This window comes from Coregonus clupeaformis, chromosome 25 (genome assembly GCF_020615455.1).
Source record: "Coregonus clupeaformis isolate EN_2021a chromosome 25, ASM2061545v1, whole genome shotgun sequence".
Taxonomy (NCBI): Eukaryota; Metazoa; Chordata; class Actinopteri; order Salmoniformes; family Salmonidae; genus Coregonus; species Coregonus clupeaformis.
In genome coordinates, this window is record NC_059216.1 from 14,191,854 (window position 1) to 14,206,724 (window position 14,871).

At 49.5% G+C, this 14,871-nt stretch overlaps 1 protein-coding gene across 1 annotated transcript in view; it reads right to left on the minus strand.

The window, feature by feature from the left end:
* manba (mannosidase, beta A, lysosomal) overlaps positions 1-14,871 on the minus strand; it is a 64,960-nt gene that overhangs the window by 16,327 nt on the left and 33,762 nt on the right. Inside the window, exons 9-11 of the mRNA XM_041857697.1 lie at positions 12,603-12,720; positions 12,304-12,390; positions 10,875-11,042 (exon numbers count right to left, since the gene is read on the minus strand). Of these exons, the coding sequence (XP_041713631.1) occupies positions 10,875-11,042; positions 12,304-12,390; positions 12,603-12,720 (373 nt within the window). The remainder of the gene's footprint in view (positions 1-10,874; positions 11,043-12,303; positions 12,391-12,602; positions 12,721-14,871) is intronic.

The window sequence follows — 14,871 nt, forward strand, 5'->3', positions numbered from 1 at the left end:
TAGGGAGGGATAGGGTTCAACCAGGCTAGGGAGGGATAGGGTTCAGTCTGGTTCAACCAGGCTAGGGAGGGATAGGGTTCAACCAGGCTAGGGAGGGATAGGGTTCAGTCCGGTTCAACCAGGCTAGGGAGGGATAGGGTTCAACCAGGCTAGGGAGGGATAGGGTTCAGTCTGGTTCAACCAGGCTAGGGAGGGATAGGGTTCAACCAGGCTAGGGTGGGATAGGGTTCAACCAGGCTAGGGTGGGATAGGGTTCAGTCCGGTTCAACCAGGCTAGGGAGGGATAGGGTTCAGTCCGGTTCAACCAGGCTAGGGTGGGATAGGGTTCAACCAGGCTAGGGAGGGATAGGGTTCAACCAGGCTAGGGAGGGATAGGGTTCAACCAGGCTAGGGAGGGATAGGGTTCAACCAGGCTAGGGAGGGATAGGGTTCAACCAGGCTAGGGAGGGATAGGGTTCAACCAGGCTAGGGAGGGATAGGGTTCAGTCTGGTTCAACCAGGCTAGGGAGGGATAGGGTTCAGTTTGGTTCAACCAGGCTAGGGAGGGATAGGGTTCAGTCCGGTTCAACCAGGCTAGGGTGGGATAGGGTTCAACCAGGCTAGGGTGGGATAGGGTTCAGTCCGGTTCAACCAGGCTAGGGAGGGATAGGGTTCAGTCCGGTTCAACCAGGCTAGGGAGAGATAGGGTTCAACCAGGCTAGGGAGGGATAGGGTTCAACCAGGCTAGGGAGGGATAGGGTTCAACCAGGCTAGGGAGGGATAGGGTTCAGTCTGGTTCAACCAGGCTAGGGAGGGATAGGGTTCAACCAGGCTAGGGAGGGATAGGGTTCAGTCCGGTTCAACCAGGTTAGGGAGAGATAGGGTTCAACCAGGCTAAGGAGGGATAGGGTTCAACCAGGTTAGGGAGAGAGGGGCTCCTCCTTCATCCAGCCATTATCAAACTACTGAGTTATGGTACAACGACGTCACTGTATTACATGGCTGGGTCTGAAATGGTACCCTGTTCATTATACAGTGAACTACTTTTGCCCATAGCCCTGATCAAAATTAGTTCACTATGTAGGGAACAGGGCCCTGGTTAAAGGAAGTGTACTATGTAGGGAACAGGGCCCTGGTTAAAGGAAGTGTACTATGTAGGGAACAGGGCCCTGGTTAAAGGAAGTGTACTATGTAGGGAACAGGGCCCTGGTTAAAGGAAGTGTACTATGTAGGGAACAGGGCCCTGGTTAAAGGAAGTGTACTATGTAGGGAACAGGGCCCTGGTTAAAGGAAGTGTACTATGTAGGGAACAGGACCCTGGTTAAAGGAAGTGTACTATGTAGGGAACAGGACCCTGGTTAAAGGAAGTGTACTATGTAGGGAACAGGGCCCTGGTTAAAGGAAGTGTACTATGTAGGGAACAGGACCCTGGTTAAAGGAAGTGTACTATGTAGGGAACAGGGCCCTGGTTAAAGGAAGTGTACTATGTAGGGAACAGGGCCCTGGTTAAAGGAAGTGTACTATGTAGGGAACAGGACCCTGGTTAAAGGAAGTGTACTATGTAGGGAACAGGGCCCTGGTTAAAGGAAGTGTACTATGTAGGGAACAGGACCCTGGTTAAAGGAAGTGTACTATGTAGGGAACAGGACCCTGGTTAAAGGAAGTGTACTATGTAGGGAACAGGACCCTGGTTAAAGGAAGTGTCCTATGTAGGGAACAGGACCCTGGTTAAAGGAAGTGTACTATGTAGGGAACAGGACCCTGGTTAAAGGAAGTGTACTATGTAGGGAACAGGACCCTGGTTAAAGGAAGTGTACTATGTAGGGAACAGGACCCTGGTTAAAGGAAGTGTACTATGTAGGGAATAGGACCCTGGTTAAAGGAAGTGTACTATGTAGGGAACAGGACCCTGGTTAAAGGAAGTGTACTATGTAGGGAACAGGGCCCTGGTTAAAGGAAGTGTACTATGTAGGGAACAGGGCCCTGGTTAAAGGAAGTGTACTATGTAGGGAACAGGACCCTGGTTAAAGGAAGTGTACTATGTAGGGAACAGGACCCTGGTTAAAGGAAGTGTACTATGTAGGGAACAGGACCCTGGTTAAAGGAAGTGTACTATGTAGGGAACAGGACCCTGGTTAAAGGAAGTGTACTATGTAGGGAACAGGACCCTGGTTAAAGGAAGTGTACTATGTAGGGAACAGGACCCTGGTTAAAGGAAGTGTACTATGTAGGGAACAGGACCCTGGTTAAAGGAAGTGTACTATGTAGGGAACAGGACCCTGGTTAAAGGAAGTGTACTATGTAGGGAACAGGGCCCTGGTTAAAGGAAGTGTACTATGTAGGGGAGAGGACCCTGGTTAAAGGAAGTGTACTATGTAGGGAACAGGACCCTGGTTAAAGGAAGTGTACTATGTAGGGAACAGGACCCTGGTTAAAGGAAGTGTACTATGTAGGGAACAGGGCCCTGGTTAAAGGAAGTGTACTATGTAGGGGAGAGGACCCTGGTTAAAGGAAGTGTACTATGTAGGGAACAGGGCCCTGGTTAAAGGAAGTGTACTATGTAGGGAACAGGACCCTGGTTAAAGGAAGTGTACTATGTAGGGAACAGGACCCTGGTTAAAGGAAGTGTACTATGTAGGGAACAGGACCCTGGTTAAAGGAAGTGTACTATGTAGGGAACAGGACCCTGGTTAAAGGAAGTGTACTATGTAGGTGATTCTACAGAAGTGGTACAAATTGCAGTCCCACCCCTCAAAAACTATTTTAAAAAACAGTTAAGTCTCCAAATGTAGGACATTTATTTACATAATGATATGTTCTAATTCAATCCAAGGCAATAACAAACATATAGTTAAATTAATTCACTGTAGCACCCAGTCCTGGTTTATACACCTGTTTCTATAGAGGTGGCTGGCCCAAACACTGACTCCTAAACTTCATGTTGGAAAATAAAACAAAATCATGATTTGTGATTGTTTTTTAACACTATTATTTCAATAGAACATCTTGAGTTGTTCTATTAATGCATTGCAAGATACTGACATAATTAGTCGTTTTGTTGATTTTAAAACATCTTTCTCTGAAAAATATTGTCCCCACTTTCGATGTCACTACTGAAACACACACTTTAAAAAGACTGTAGAATGAATGTACCTTAAGCCACACCCCTACACATGTCACCAGGTGATGAGACTGTAGAATGAATGTACCTTAAGCCACACCCCTACACATGTCACCAGGTGATGAGACTGTAGAATGAATGTACCTTAAGCCACACCCCTACACATATCACCAGGTGATGAGACTGTAGAATGAATGTACCTTAAGCCACACCCCTACACATATCACCAGGTGATGAGACTGTAGAATGAATGTGCCTTAAGCCACACCCCTACACATATCACCAGGTGATGAGATTGCACCCCTCTACCGTACCCTACCCTACCCTACCACCCCTCTACCGTACCCTACCCTACCCTACCACCCCTCTACCGTACCCTACCCTACCCTACCACCCCTCTACCCTACCCTACCCTACCACCCCTCTACCGTACCCTACCCTACCCTACCACCCCTCTACCGTACCTTACCCTACCCTACCACCCCTCTACCGTACCCTACCCTACCACCCCTCTACCGTACCCTACCCTACCCTACCACCCCTCTACCGTACCCTACCCTACCACCCCTCTCCAGCATGGCCACATGGTGAGCAATCTGTCTGCAAACATTTTGGAGAAAATGAGTGAGCAAGTTGGTCAATCTTCATGTATTTTTAAGAAATGTCACTACCGAACATCTAATATATCAAGAAATATGTTTAGCACGGTTTTGGAACAAAAGTATCTGTCTAAATGAAAAATAGCCAGCCATGTGGTAGCTATGGGGATTATTTAAAGTCCAAAATAAGTCAGAACTGCAAAATGTCACAACCGAAACAATTGATACCATAGAGTTTGTGTTGTGTGGCTAAATCGTTGTATCTGTGACATGATGGAGTCTGTGACAGAACAGGCAGCACCATTGAGGCTGTCTTTTTAAAGCTGCATGGGTCATGCTCTACCAACTGAGCTACAGAGGACCAGCATGTGGGTCGTGGACAAGTAGAGTACTGAGATGCAAAGCCAGCAGGGGGGCCCCAACCCTCCAAGAGCCCAAACATTGACATCTATTTGGCCAAAACATAGACGTCTATAATGTGCTATACAGTACTGCTCTGTATTGTACTGGACTGGACCCTACTCTACCGTACTCTAGTGTACCGTACCCTACCGTACTCTACCCTACCGTACTCTACCCTACCCTACCCTACCGTACTCTACTCTACCGTACCCAACTCTACTCTACCCTACCCTACCGTACTCTACCCTACCCTACCGTACCCTACCGTACTCTACCCTACCCTACCGTACCCTACCGTACTCTACCCTACCGTACTCTACCCTACCGTACTCTACCCTACCGTACTCTACCCTACCCTACCGTACCCTACCCAACTCTACTCTACCCTACCGTACTCTACTCTACCGTACTCTACTCTACCCTACCGTACTCTACCCTACCGTACTCTACCCTACCGTACTCTACCCTACCGTACTCTACCCTACCGTACTCTACCCTACCGTACTCTACCCTACCCTACCGTACTCTACCCTACCCTACCCAACTCTACTCTACCCTACCGTACTCTACTCTACCGTACTCTACTCTACCCTACCGTACTCTACTCTACCCTACCGTACTCTACCCTACCGTACTCTACCCTACCCTACCGTACCCTACCCAACTCTACTCTACCCTACCGTACTCTACTCTACCCTACCGTACTCTACCCTACCGTACTCTACCCTACCGTACTCTACCCTACCGTACTCTACCCTACCGTACTCTACCCTACCGTACTCTACCCTACCCTACCGTACTCTACCCTACCGTACTCTACCCTACCCTACCGTACCCTACCCAACTCTACCCTACCCTACCGTACTCTACTCTACCGTACTCTACTCTACCCTACCGTACTCTACCCTACCCTACCGTACTCTACTCTACCCTACCCTACCCTACCGTACCCTACCGTACTCTACCCTACCCTACCGTACTCTACCCTACCCTACCCTACCGTACCCTACCGTACTCTACTCTACTCTACCGTACTCTACCCTACCCTACCGTACTCTACCCTACCGTACTCTACTCTACCGTACTCTACTCTACTCTACCGTACTCTACTCTACCCTACCGTACTCTACCCTACCGTACTCTACCCTACCGTACTCTACCCTACCGTACTCTACCCTACCGTACTCTACCCTACCGTACTCTACCCTACCGTACTCTACCCTACCCTACCGTACTCTACCCTACCGTACCCTACCCAACTCTACTCTACCCTACCGTACTCTACTCTACCGTACTCTACTCTACCCTACCGTACTCTACCCTACCCTACCGTACTCTACCCTACCGTACTCTACCCTACCCTACCGTACCCTACCCAACTCTACTCTACCCTACCGTACTCTACTCTACCGTACTCTACTCTACCCTACCGTACTCTACCCTACCGTACTCCACCCTACCGTACTCTACCCTACCGTACTCTACCCTACCGTACTCTACCCTACCGTACTCTACCCTACCCTACCGTACTCTACCCTACCGTACTCTACCCTACCGTACTCTACCCTACCCTACCGTACCCTACCCAACTCTACCCTACCCTACCGTACTCTACTCTACCGTACTCTACTCTACCCTACCGTACTCTACCCTACCCTACCGTACTCTACTCTACCCTACCCTACCGTACCCTACCGTACTCTACCGTACTCTACTCTACCCTACCCTACCCTACCGTACCCTACCGTACTCTACCCTACCCTACCGTACTCTACCCTACCCTACCCTACCGTACCCTACCGTACTCTACTCTACTCTACCGTACTCTACCCTACCCTACCGTACTCTACCCTACTCTACTCTACCCTACCATACTCTACCCTACCGTACTCTACCCTACTCTACCGTACCGTACCCTACCCTACCCTACTCTACCCTACCGTACTCTACTCTACCCTACCCTACCGTACTCTACCCTACCGTACTCTACCCTACCGTACTCTACCCTACCCTACCGTACTCTACTCTACCGTACTCTACTCTACCCTACCCTACCGTACCCTACCCAACTCTACTCTACCCTACCGTACTCTACTCTACCGTACTCTACTCTACCCTACCGTACTCTACCCTACCGTACTCTACCCTACCGTACTCTACCCTACCGTACTCTACCCTACCGTACTCTACCCTACCGTACTCTACCCTACCCTACCGTACTCTACCCTACCGTACTCTACCCTACCCTACCGTACCCTACCCAACTCTACCCTACCCTACCGTACTCTACTCTACCGTACTCTACTCTACCCTACCGTACTCTACCCTACCCTACCGTACTCTACTCTACCCTACCCTACCCTACCGTACCCTACCGTACTCTACCCTACCCTACCGTACTCTACCCTACCCTACCGTACCCTACCGTACTCTACTCTACTCTACCGTACTCTACCCTACCCTACCGTACTCTACCCTACTCTACTCTACCCTACCATACTCTACCCTATCGTACTCTACCCTACTCTACCGTACCGTACCCTACCCTACCCTACTCTACCCTACCGTACTCTACTCTACCCTACCCTACCGTACTCTACCCTACCGTGCTCTACCCTACCGTACTCTACCCTACCCTACCGTACTCTACTCTACCGTACTCTACTCTACCCTACCGTACTCTACCCTACCCTACCGTACCCTACCGTACTCTACTCTACTCTACCGTACTCTACCCTACCCTACCGTACTCTACCCTACCCTACCCTACTCTAATAATAATAATAATAATATGCCATTTAGCAGACGCTTTTATCCAAAGCGACTTACAGTCATGCGTGCATACTGTACTCTACCCTACCATACTCTACCGTACTCTACCATACCCTACCGTACTCTACCCTACTCTACTCTACCCTACTCTACCCCTACCATACTCTACCCTACCATACTCTACCCTACCATACTCTACCCTACCATACTCTACCCTACTCTACCGTACCCTACCCTACCCTACCGTACTCTACTCCACCCTACTCTACCCTACCATACTCTACCCTACTCTACCGTACCGTACCCTACCCTACCCTACCGTACTCTACCCTACCGTACCGTACCCTACTCTACCCTACCCTACCGTACCCTACCCAACTCTACCCTACCCTACAGTACTCTACTCTACCGTACTCTACTCTACCCTACCGTACTCTACCCTACCCTACCGTACTCTACTCTACCCTACCCTACCGTACCCTACCGTACTCTACCGTACTCTACTCTACCCTACCCTACCCTACCGTACCCTACCGTACTCTACCCTACCCTACCGTACTCTACCCTACCCTACCCTACCGTACCCTACCGTACTCTACTCTACTCTACCGTACTCTACCCTACCCTACCGTACTCTACCCTACTCTACTCTACCCTACCATACTCTACCCTACCGTACTCTACCCTACTCTACCGTACCGTACCCTACCCTACCCTACTCTACCCTACCGTACTCTACTCTACCCTACCCTACCGTACTCTACCCTACCGTACTCTACCCTACCGTACTCTACCCTACCCTACCGTACTCTACTCTACCGTACTCTACTCTACCCTACCCTACCGTACCCTACCCAACTCTACTCTACCCTACCGTACTCTACTCTACCGTACTCTACTCTACCCCTACCGTACTCTACCCTACCGTACTCTACCCTACTAGTACTCTACCCTACCGTACTCTACCCTACCGTACTCTACCCTACCGTACTCTACCCTACCCTACCGTACTCTACCCTACCGTACTCTACCCTACCCTACCGTACCCTACCCAACTCTACCCTACCCTACCGTACTCTACTCTACCGTACTCTACTCTACCCTACCGTACTCTACCCTACCCTACCGTACTCTACTCTACCCTACCCTACCCTACCGTACCCTACCGTACTCTACCCTACCCTACCGTACTCTACCCTACCCTACCGTACCCTACCGTACTCTACTCTACTCTACCGTACTCTACCCTACCCTACCGTACTCTACCCTACTCTACTCTACCCTACCATACTCTACCCTACCGTACTCTACCCTACTCTACCGTACCGTACCCTACCCTACCCTACTCTACCCTACCGTACTCTACTCTACCCTACCCTACCGTACTCTACCCTACCGTACTCTACCCTACCGTACTCTACCCTACCCTACCGTACTCTACTCTACCGTACTCTACTCTACCCTACCGTACTCTACCCTACCCTACCGTACCCTACCGTACTCTACTCTACTCTACCGTACTCTACCCTACCCTACCGTACTCTACCCTACCCTACCCTACTCTAATAATAATAATAATAATATGCCATTTAGCAGACGCTTTTATCCAAAGCGACTTACAGTCATGCGTGCATACTGTACTCTACCCTACCATACTCTACCGTACTCTACCATACCCTACCGTACTCTACCCTACTCTACTCTACCCTACTCTACCCTACCATACTCTACCCTACCATACTCTACCCTACCATACTCTACCCTACCATACTCTACCCTACTCTACCGTACCCTACCCTACCCTACCGTACTCTACTCCACCCTACTCTACCCTACCATACTCTACCCTACTCTACCGTACCGTACCCTACCCTACCCTACCGTACTCTACCCTACCGTACCGTACCCTACTCTACCCTACCCTACCGTACCCTACCCTACTCTACCCTACCGTACTCTACCCTACCGTACTCTACCCTACCGTACTCTACCCTACCGTACTCTACCCTACCGTACTCTACCCTACTCTACCGTACCGTACCCTACCGTACTCTACCCTACCGTACTCTACCCTACCGTACTCTACCCTACCGTACTCTACCCTACCGTACTCTACCCTACCGTACTCTACCCTACTCTACCGTACCCTACCCTACCGTACTCTACCCTACCGTGCTCTACCCTACCGTACTCTACCCTACCGTACCCTACCGTACTCTACCCTACCGTACTCTACCCCTACCCTACCGTACTCTACCCTACCGTACCGTACTCTACCCTACCGTACCATACTCTACCCTACCGTACCATACTCTACCCTACCGTACTCTACCCTACCGTACTCTACCGTACTCTACCCTACCGTACTCTACCCTACCGTACTCTACCCTACCGTACTCTACCCTACCGTACTCTACCCTACCCTACCGTACTCTACCCTACCGTACTCTACCCTACCGTACTCTACCCTACCGTACTCTACCCTACCGTACTCTACCCTACCCTACCCTACTCAACCCTACCGTACTCTACCCTACCGTACTCTACCCTACCGTACTCTACCCTACCGTACTCTACCCTACCGTACTCTACCCTACCGTACTCTACCCTACCGTACTCTACCCTACCGTACTCTACCCTACCCTACCGTACCCTACCCTACCGTACTCTACCCTACCGTACTCTACCCTACCGTACTCTACCCTACCGTACTCTACCCTACCGTACTCTACCCTACCGTACTCTACCCTACCGTACTCTACCCTACCGTACTCTACCCTACCGTACTCTACCCTACCGTACTCTACCCTACCGTACTCAAGTTTACTCTACTTGAGTTTCTTACAACCACATAAATTCGGTCTTTAATTGTCATGGTCTCAACTCTCTGGGTCAGGATCTTATGACCAATGTCTTGGCTAATGATCCTGGATATTAACTTAGTCTTTGGTATAGAAACCATAGGCAACCCAACTTGACGAAGAAGAAAATGCTCTCTGACCACCCAGTTGATTACTTTTAAATGGTGGAAGACTTCAATGGCAATGTCTATACTAAAATCAGTTACATATATATATAATAATATGCCATTTAGCAGACGCTTTTATCCAAAGCGACTTACAGTCATGCGTGCATAAATTTTTACGTATGGGTGGTCCCGGGGATCGAACCCACTACCCTGGCGTTACAAACGCCATGCTCTACCAATTGAGCTACAGAGGATATGTATCTCTATGATTGATACTTGACACCAAAACACCTGTTATTTTGCCAAAATAAAGATGTTTAAATGATCACTTTACCTGTCTAACAACATAATTAATTAGATGCATAAATCAATCAGCAAGTTTCAGATTCATTCAATCAACACTGAACTTTTTACAGAGAAGAATAGAGATGATATTTCTCTAAATTCAATTTAAAGGTTTTGAAAATCAGTTTAAAAATATTGTTTTTACTATTTAGTTAATTTGGTATGCAAATAAAATGTTTAAAAGGAATCTGTAATATTAGGTTAATCAAAATGATCACTACTGTGCAGGGTTCTCTCTCTCCTGCACCCTTTTCACCATGTTTCAGTAGTGACTAATGTAGTTTAGTATCCTGTATATGTCTACCTGACATGTTGGAAGACGTGCTGAAAGTTAGGGGGAAAATAAGATGCAAATTGGAAGAAAAAAAATATCATCCCCCAATTTACACTTCTGTAGAATGACCCACATAGGCACTAGGGTTAATAATAATAATAATATGCCATTTAATAATAATAATAATAATAATAATAATAAGCCATTTAGCAGACGCTTTTATCCAAAGCGACTTACAGTCATGCGTGCATAATTTTTTTTTTTGGTGTATGGGTGGTCCCGGGGATCGAACCCACTACCTTGGCGTTACAAGCGCCGTGCTCTACCAGCTGAGCTACAGAGGACCACATTAGACGCAGGTCATGACTCTTACTACAGTATTTCTTAGTTAACTGTCTCAGACATGTCTCTCACCTTCTGAACAATAGCCCTGATGTTGTCCACATACAGAGTCACATAGTCTCTATGGTACCGGGGTTGCTGGGCAACAGGGATGCCGAACCAATCAGTGGCCAGGGCAGCCTCATTCTCGTTGTTCCCACTCCACACGATGACCGAGGGGTGGGACTTTAAGCGCCTCACCTGATTGGGGTGAGGAAACAGGAAGGAACACGTGTTATAACATGTTATTACATGCTATAACCAGGAAATGAGTCATCATAATCAATATTAACATACATCAAGGCCTTGTCCAGGGGATGCTACATCAAGCTGTCTGAAACAGGAGATTTGTAGTGTACTCTATGGGCCGTCGAGGCCTGGACAAAGCTACTAACATCAACCTGTAGTGTACTCTATGGGCCGTCGAGGCCTGGACAAAGCTACTAACATCAACCTGTAGTTGACTGAGCACGCCCCCATTCTCATCGACGGGGCTGTAGTGGAACAGGTTGAGAGCTTCAAGTTCCTTGGTGTCCACATCACCAACGAACTATCATGGTCCAAACACACCAAGACAGTCGTGAAGAGGGCACGACAAAGCCTATTCCCCCTCAGGAGACTAAAAAGATTTGGCATGGGTCCTCAGATCCTCAAAAAATTCTACAGCTGCACCATCGAGAGCATCCTGACTGGTTGCATCACCGCCTGGTATGGCAACTGCTTGGCCTCTGACCGCAAGGCACTACAGAGGGTAGTGCGTACGGCCCAGTACATCACTGGGGCAAAGCTCCCTGCCATCCAGGACCTCTATACCAGGCGGTGTCAGAGGAAGGCCCTCAAAATTGTCAAAGACTCCAGCCACCCTAGTCATAGACTGTTCTCTCTGCTACCGCACGGCAAGCGGTACCGGAGTGCCAAGTCTAGGTCCAAAAGACTTCTCAACAGCTTCTACCCCCAAGCCATAAGACTCCTGAACAGCTAATCATGGCTACCCGGAATATTTGCACTGCCCCCCCACCCCATCCTTTTTACGCTGCTGCTACTCTGTTAAGTATTTATGCATAGTCACTTTAACTCTACCCACATGTACATATTACCTCAACTACCTCAACTAGCCGGTGCCCCGCACATTGACTATGCAACGGTACCCCCTGTATATATAGCCTCCCTACTGTCACTTTATTTTACTGTATATATAGCCTCCCTACTGTCACTTTATTTTACTTCTGCTCTTTTTTTCTCAACACTTTTTTGTTGTTGTTTTATTCTTACTTTTTTTGTTTAAAATAAATGCACTGTTGGTTAAGGGCTGTAAGTAAGCATTTCACTGTAATGTCTGCACCTGTTGTATTCGGCGCATGTGACCAATAAAATTTGATTTGATTTGATTTGATTTAGTGTACTCTATGGGCCGTCGAGGCCTGGACAAAGCTACTAACATCAACCTGTAGGTGTAGCTCACCTGTTGGACAACCTCCTCTCTAACCGTCTCTATGAAGTCAGGCTCAGTGGGGTACATGGCACAGGCAAACATGAAGTCCTGCCAGATCTAAGGACAGACAAGGTATTTGTCAAAAGTACTGCACCATATAGGGAACAGGGTGCCATTTGGTACGGACCCCTTGTTTGAGTTTGGCAACAGACTTAGGTCTTGTCTGTCGGTCTCTATACTATTAAAATGGGGTAAAAATGAACATTTGTTTACGAAGACAAGGAGAAAGAGCACTCGTCAGTCAGTCAGTCAGTCAGTTTGTTAGTTACCATGACGCCCATCTCATCACAGAGAGTGTAGAACAGGTCCTGCTCATAGACTCCACCCCCCCAGACCCTGAGAGCGTTCATATTAGCGTCTACAGTCGACTGTAGAAGGTTCCTCACACTGAAACAGAACACAACTGTTGTCAATGGTTAGGCAATGAATAAAACGAGACACTAACTACTAACTACTGTCTGTTCAAATCTATCAGGTTACAGTGAGAGTTTTAATTCTTTAGAGTCTAAGACGTTGGGGGAGGGGGGTTGCTAAGAGTCTAAGACGTTGGGGGAGGGGGGTTGCTAAGAGTCTAAGACATTGGGGGAGGGGGGTTGCTAAGAGTCTAAGCCGTTGGGGGAGGGGGGTTGCTAAGAGTCTAAGCCGTTGGGGAGGGGGGTTGCTAAGAGTCTAAGCCGTTGGGGGAGGGGGTTGCTAAGAGTCTAAGCCGTTGGGGGAGGGGGGGTCGCTAAGAGTCTAAGACGTTGGGGGAGGGGGGTCGCTAAGAGTCTAAGACGTTGGGGGAGGGGGGGTCGCTAAGAGTCTAAGACGTTGGGGGAGGGGGGTCGCTAAGAGTCTAAGACGTTGGGGGGGGGGGGTCGCTAAGAGTCTAAGACGTTGGGGGAGGGGGTTGCTAAGAGTCTAAGCCGTTGGGGGGAGGGGGGTTGCTAAGAGTCTAAGACGTTGGGGGAGGGGGTCGCTAAGAGTCTAAGACGTTGGGGGAGGGGGGGTCGCTAAGAGTCTAAGACGTTGGGGGAGGGGGGTCGCTAAGAGTCTAAGCCGTTGGGGGAGGGGGGTCGCTAAGAGTCTAAGATGTTGGGGGAGGGGGGGTCGCTAAGAGTCTAAGACGTTGGGGGAGGGGGGTCGCTAAGAGTCTAAGGCGTTGGGGGGAGGGGGTCGCAAGAGTCTAAGACGTTGGGGGGAGGGGGTCGCTAAGAGTCTAAGACGTTGGGGGAGGGGGTTGCTAAGAGTCTAAGACGTTGGGGGGAGGGGTTGCTAAGAGTCTAAGCCGTTGGGGGAGGGGGGTTGCTAAGAGTCTAAGCCGTTGGGGGAGGGGGGTTGCTAAGAGTCTAAGACGTTGGGGGAGGGGGGTTGCTAAGAGTCTAAGCCGTTGGGGGAGGGGGGTTGCTAAGAGTCTAAGACGTTGGGGGAGGGGGGTTGCTAAGAGTCTAAGACGTTGGGGGAAGGGGATTGCTAAGAGTCTAAGACGTTGGGGGAGGGGGGTTGCTAAGAGTCTAAGCCGTTGGGGGAGGGGGGTTGCTAAGAGTCTAAGCCGTTGGGGGGGGGGGTTGCTAAGTCTAAGCCGTTGGGGGAGGGGGTTGCTAAGAGTCTAAGACGTTGGGGGAGGGGGGTTGCTAAGAGTCTAAGCCGTTGGGGGGGGGGGTTGCTAAGAGTCTAAGCCGTTGGGGGAGGGGGGTTGCTAAGAGTCTAAGACGTTGGGGGAGGGGGGTTGCTAAGAGTCTAAGCCGTTGGGGGAGGGGGGTTGCTAGAGTCTAAGCCGTTGGGGGAGGGGGTTGCTAAGAGTCTAAGACGTTGGGGGAGGGGGGTGTTGCTAAGAGTCTAAGACGTTGGGGGAGGGGGGTTGCTAAGAGTCTAAGACGTTGGGGGAGGGGGGTTGCTAAGAGTCTAAGCCGTTGGGGGAGGGGTTGCTAAGAGTCTAAGCCGTTGGGGAGGGGGGTTGCTAAGAGTCTAAGCCGTTGGGGGGAGGGGGGTTGCTAAGAGTCTAAGACGTTGGGGGAGGGGTGTTGCTAAGAGTCTAAGGCGTTGGGGGAGGGGGGTTGCTAAGAGTCTAAGCCGTTGGGGGAGGGGGGTTGCTAAGAGTCTAAGACGTTGGGGAGGGGTTGCTAAGAGTCTAAGGCGTTGGGGGAGGGGGGTTGCTAAGAGTCTAAGGCGTTGGGGGAGGGGGGTTGCTAAGAGTCTAAGACGTTGGGGGAGGGGGGTTGCTAAGAGTCTAAGCCGTTGGGGGAGGGGGGTTGCTAAGGTGTTAAATCAGAACACTAAAGTCTTGTTTGAATCATAATGCAAATACAATGACATTGTAATAGTCCCCTGTAGCTCAGTTGATAGAGCATGGCGCTTGCAACGCCAGGGTTGTGGGTTCGATTCCCACAGGGGGCCAGTATAAAAAAATGTATGCACTCACTAACTGTAAGTCGCTCTGGATAAGAGAGTCTGCTAAATGACTAACATGTTAATGTAATGTGGCCGTTTCAAATATACAAAACACATCCCATCTTAGAAGTATTTAATGAGTGAAAGGTTGATATCATGATTAAGACC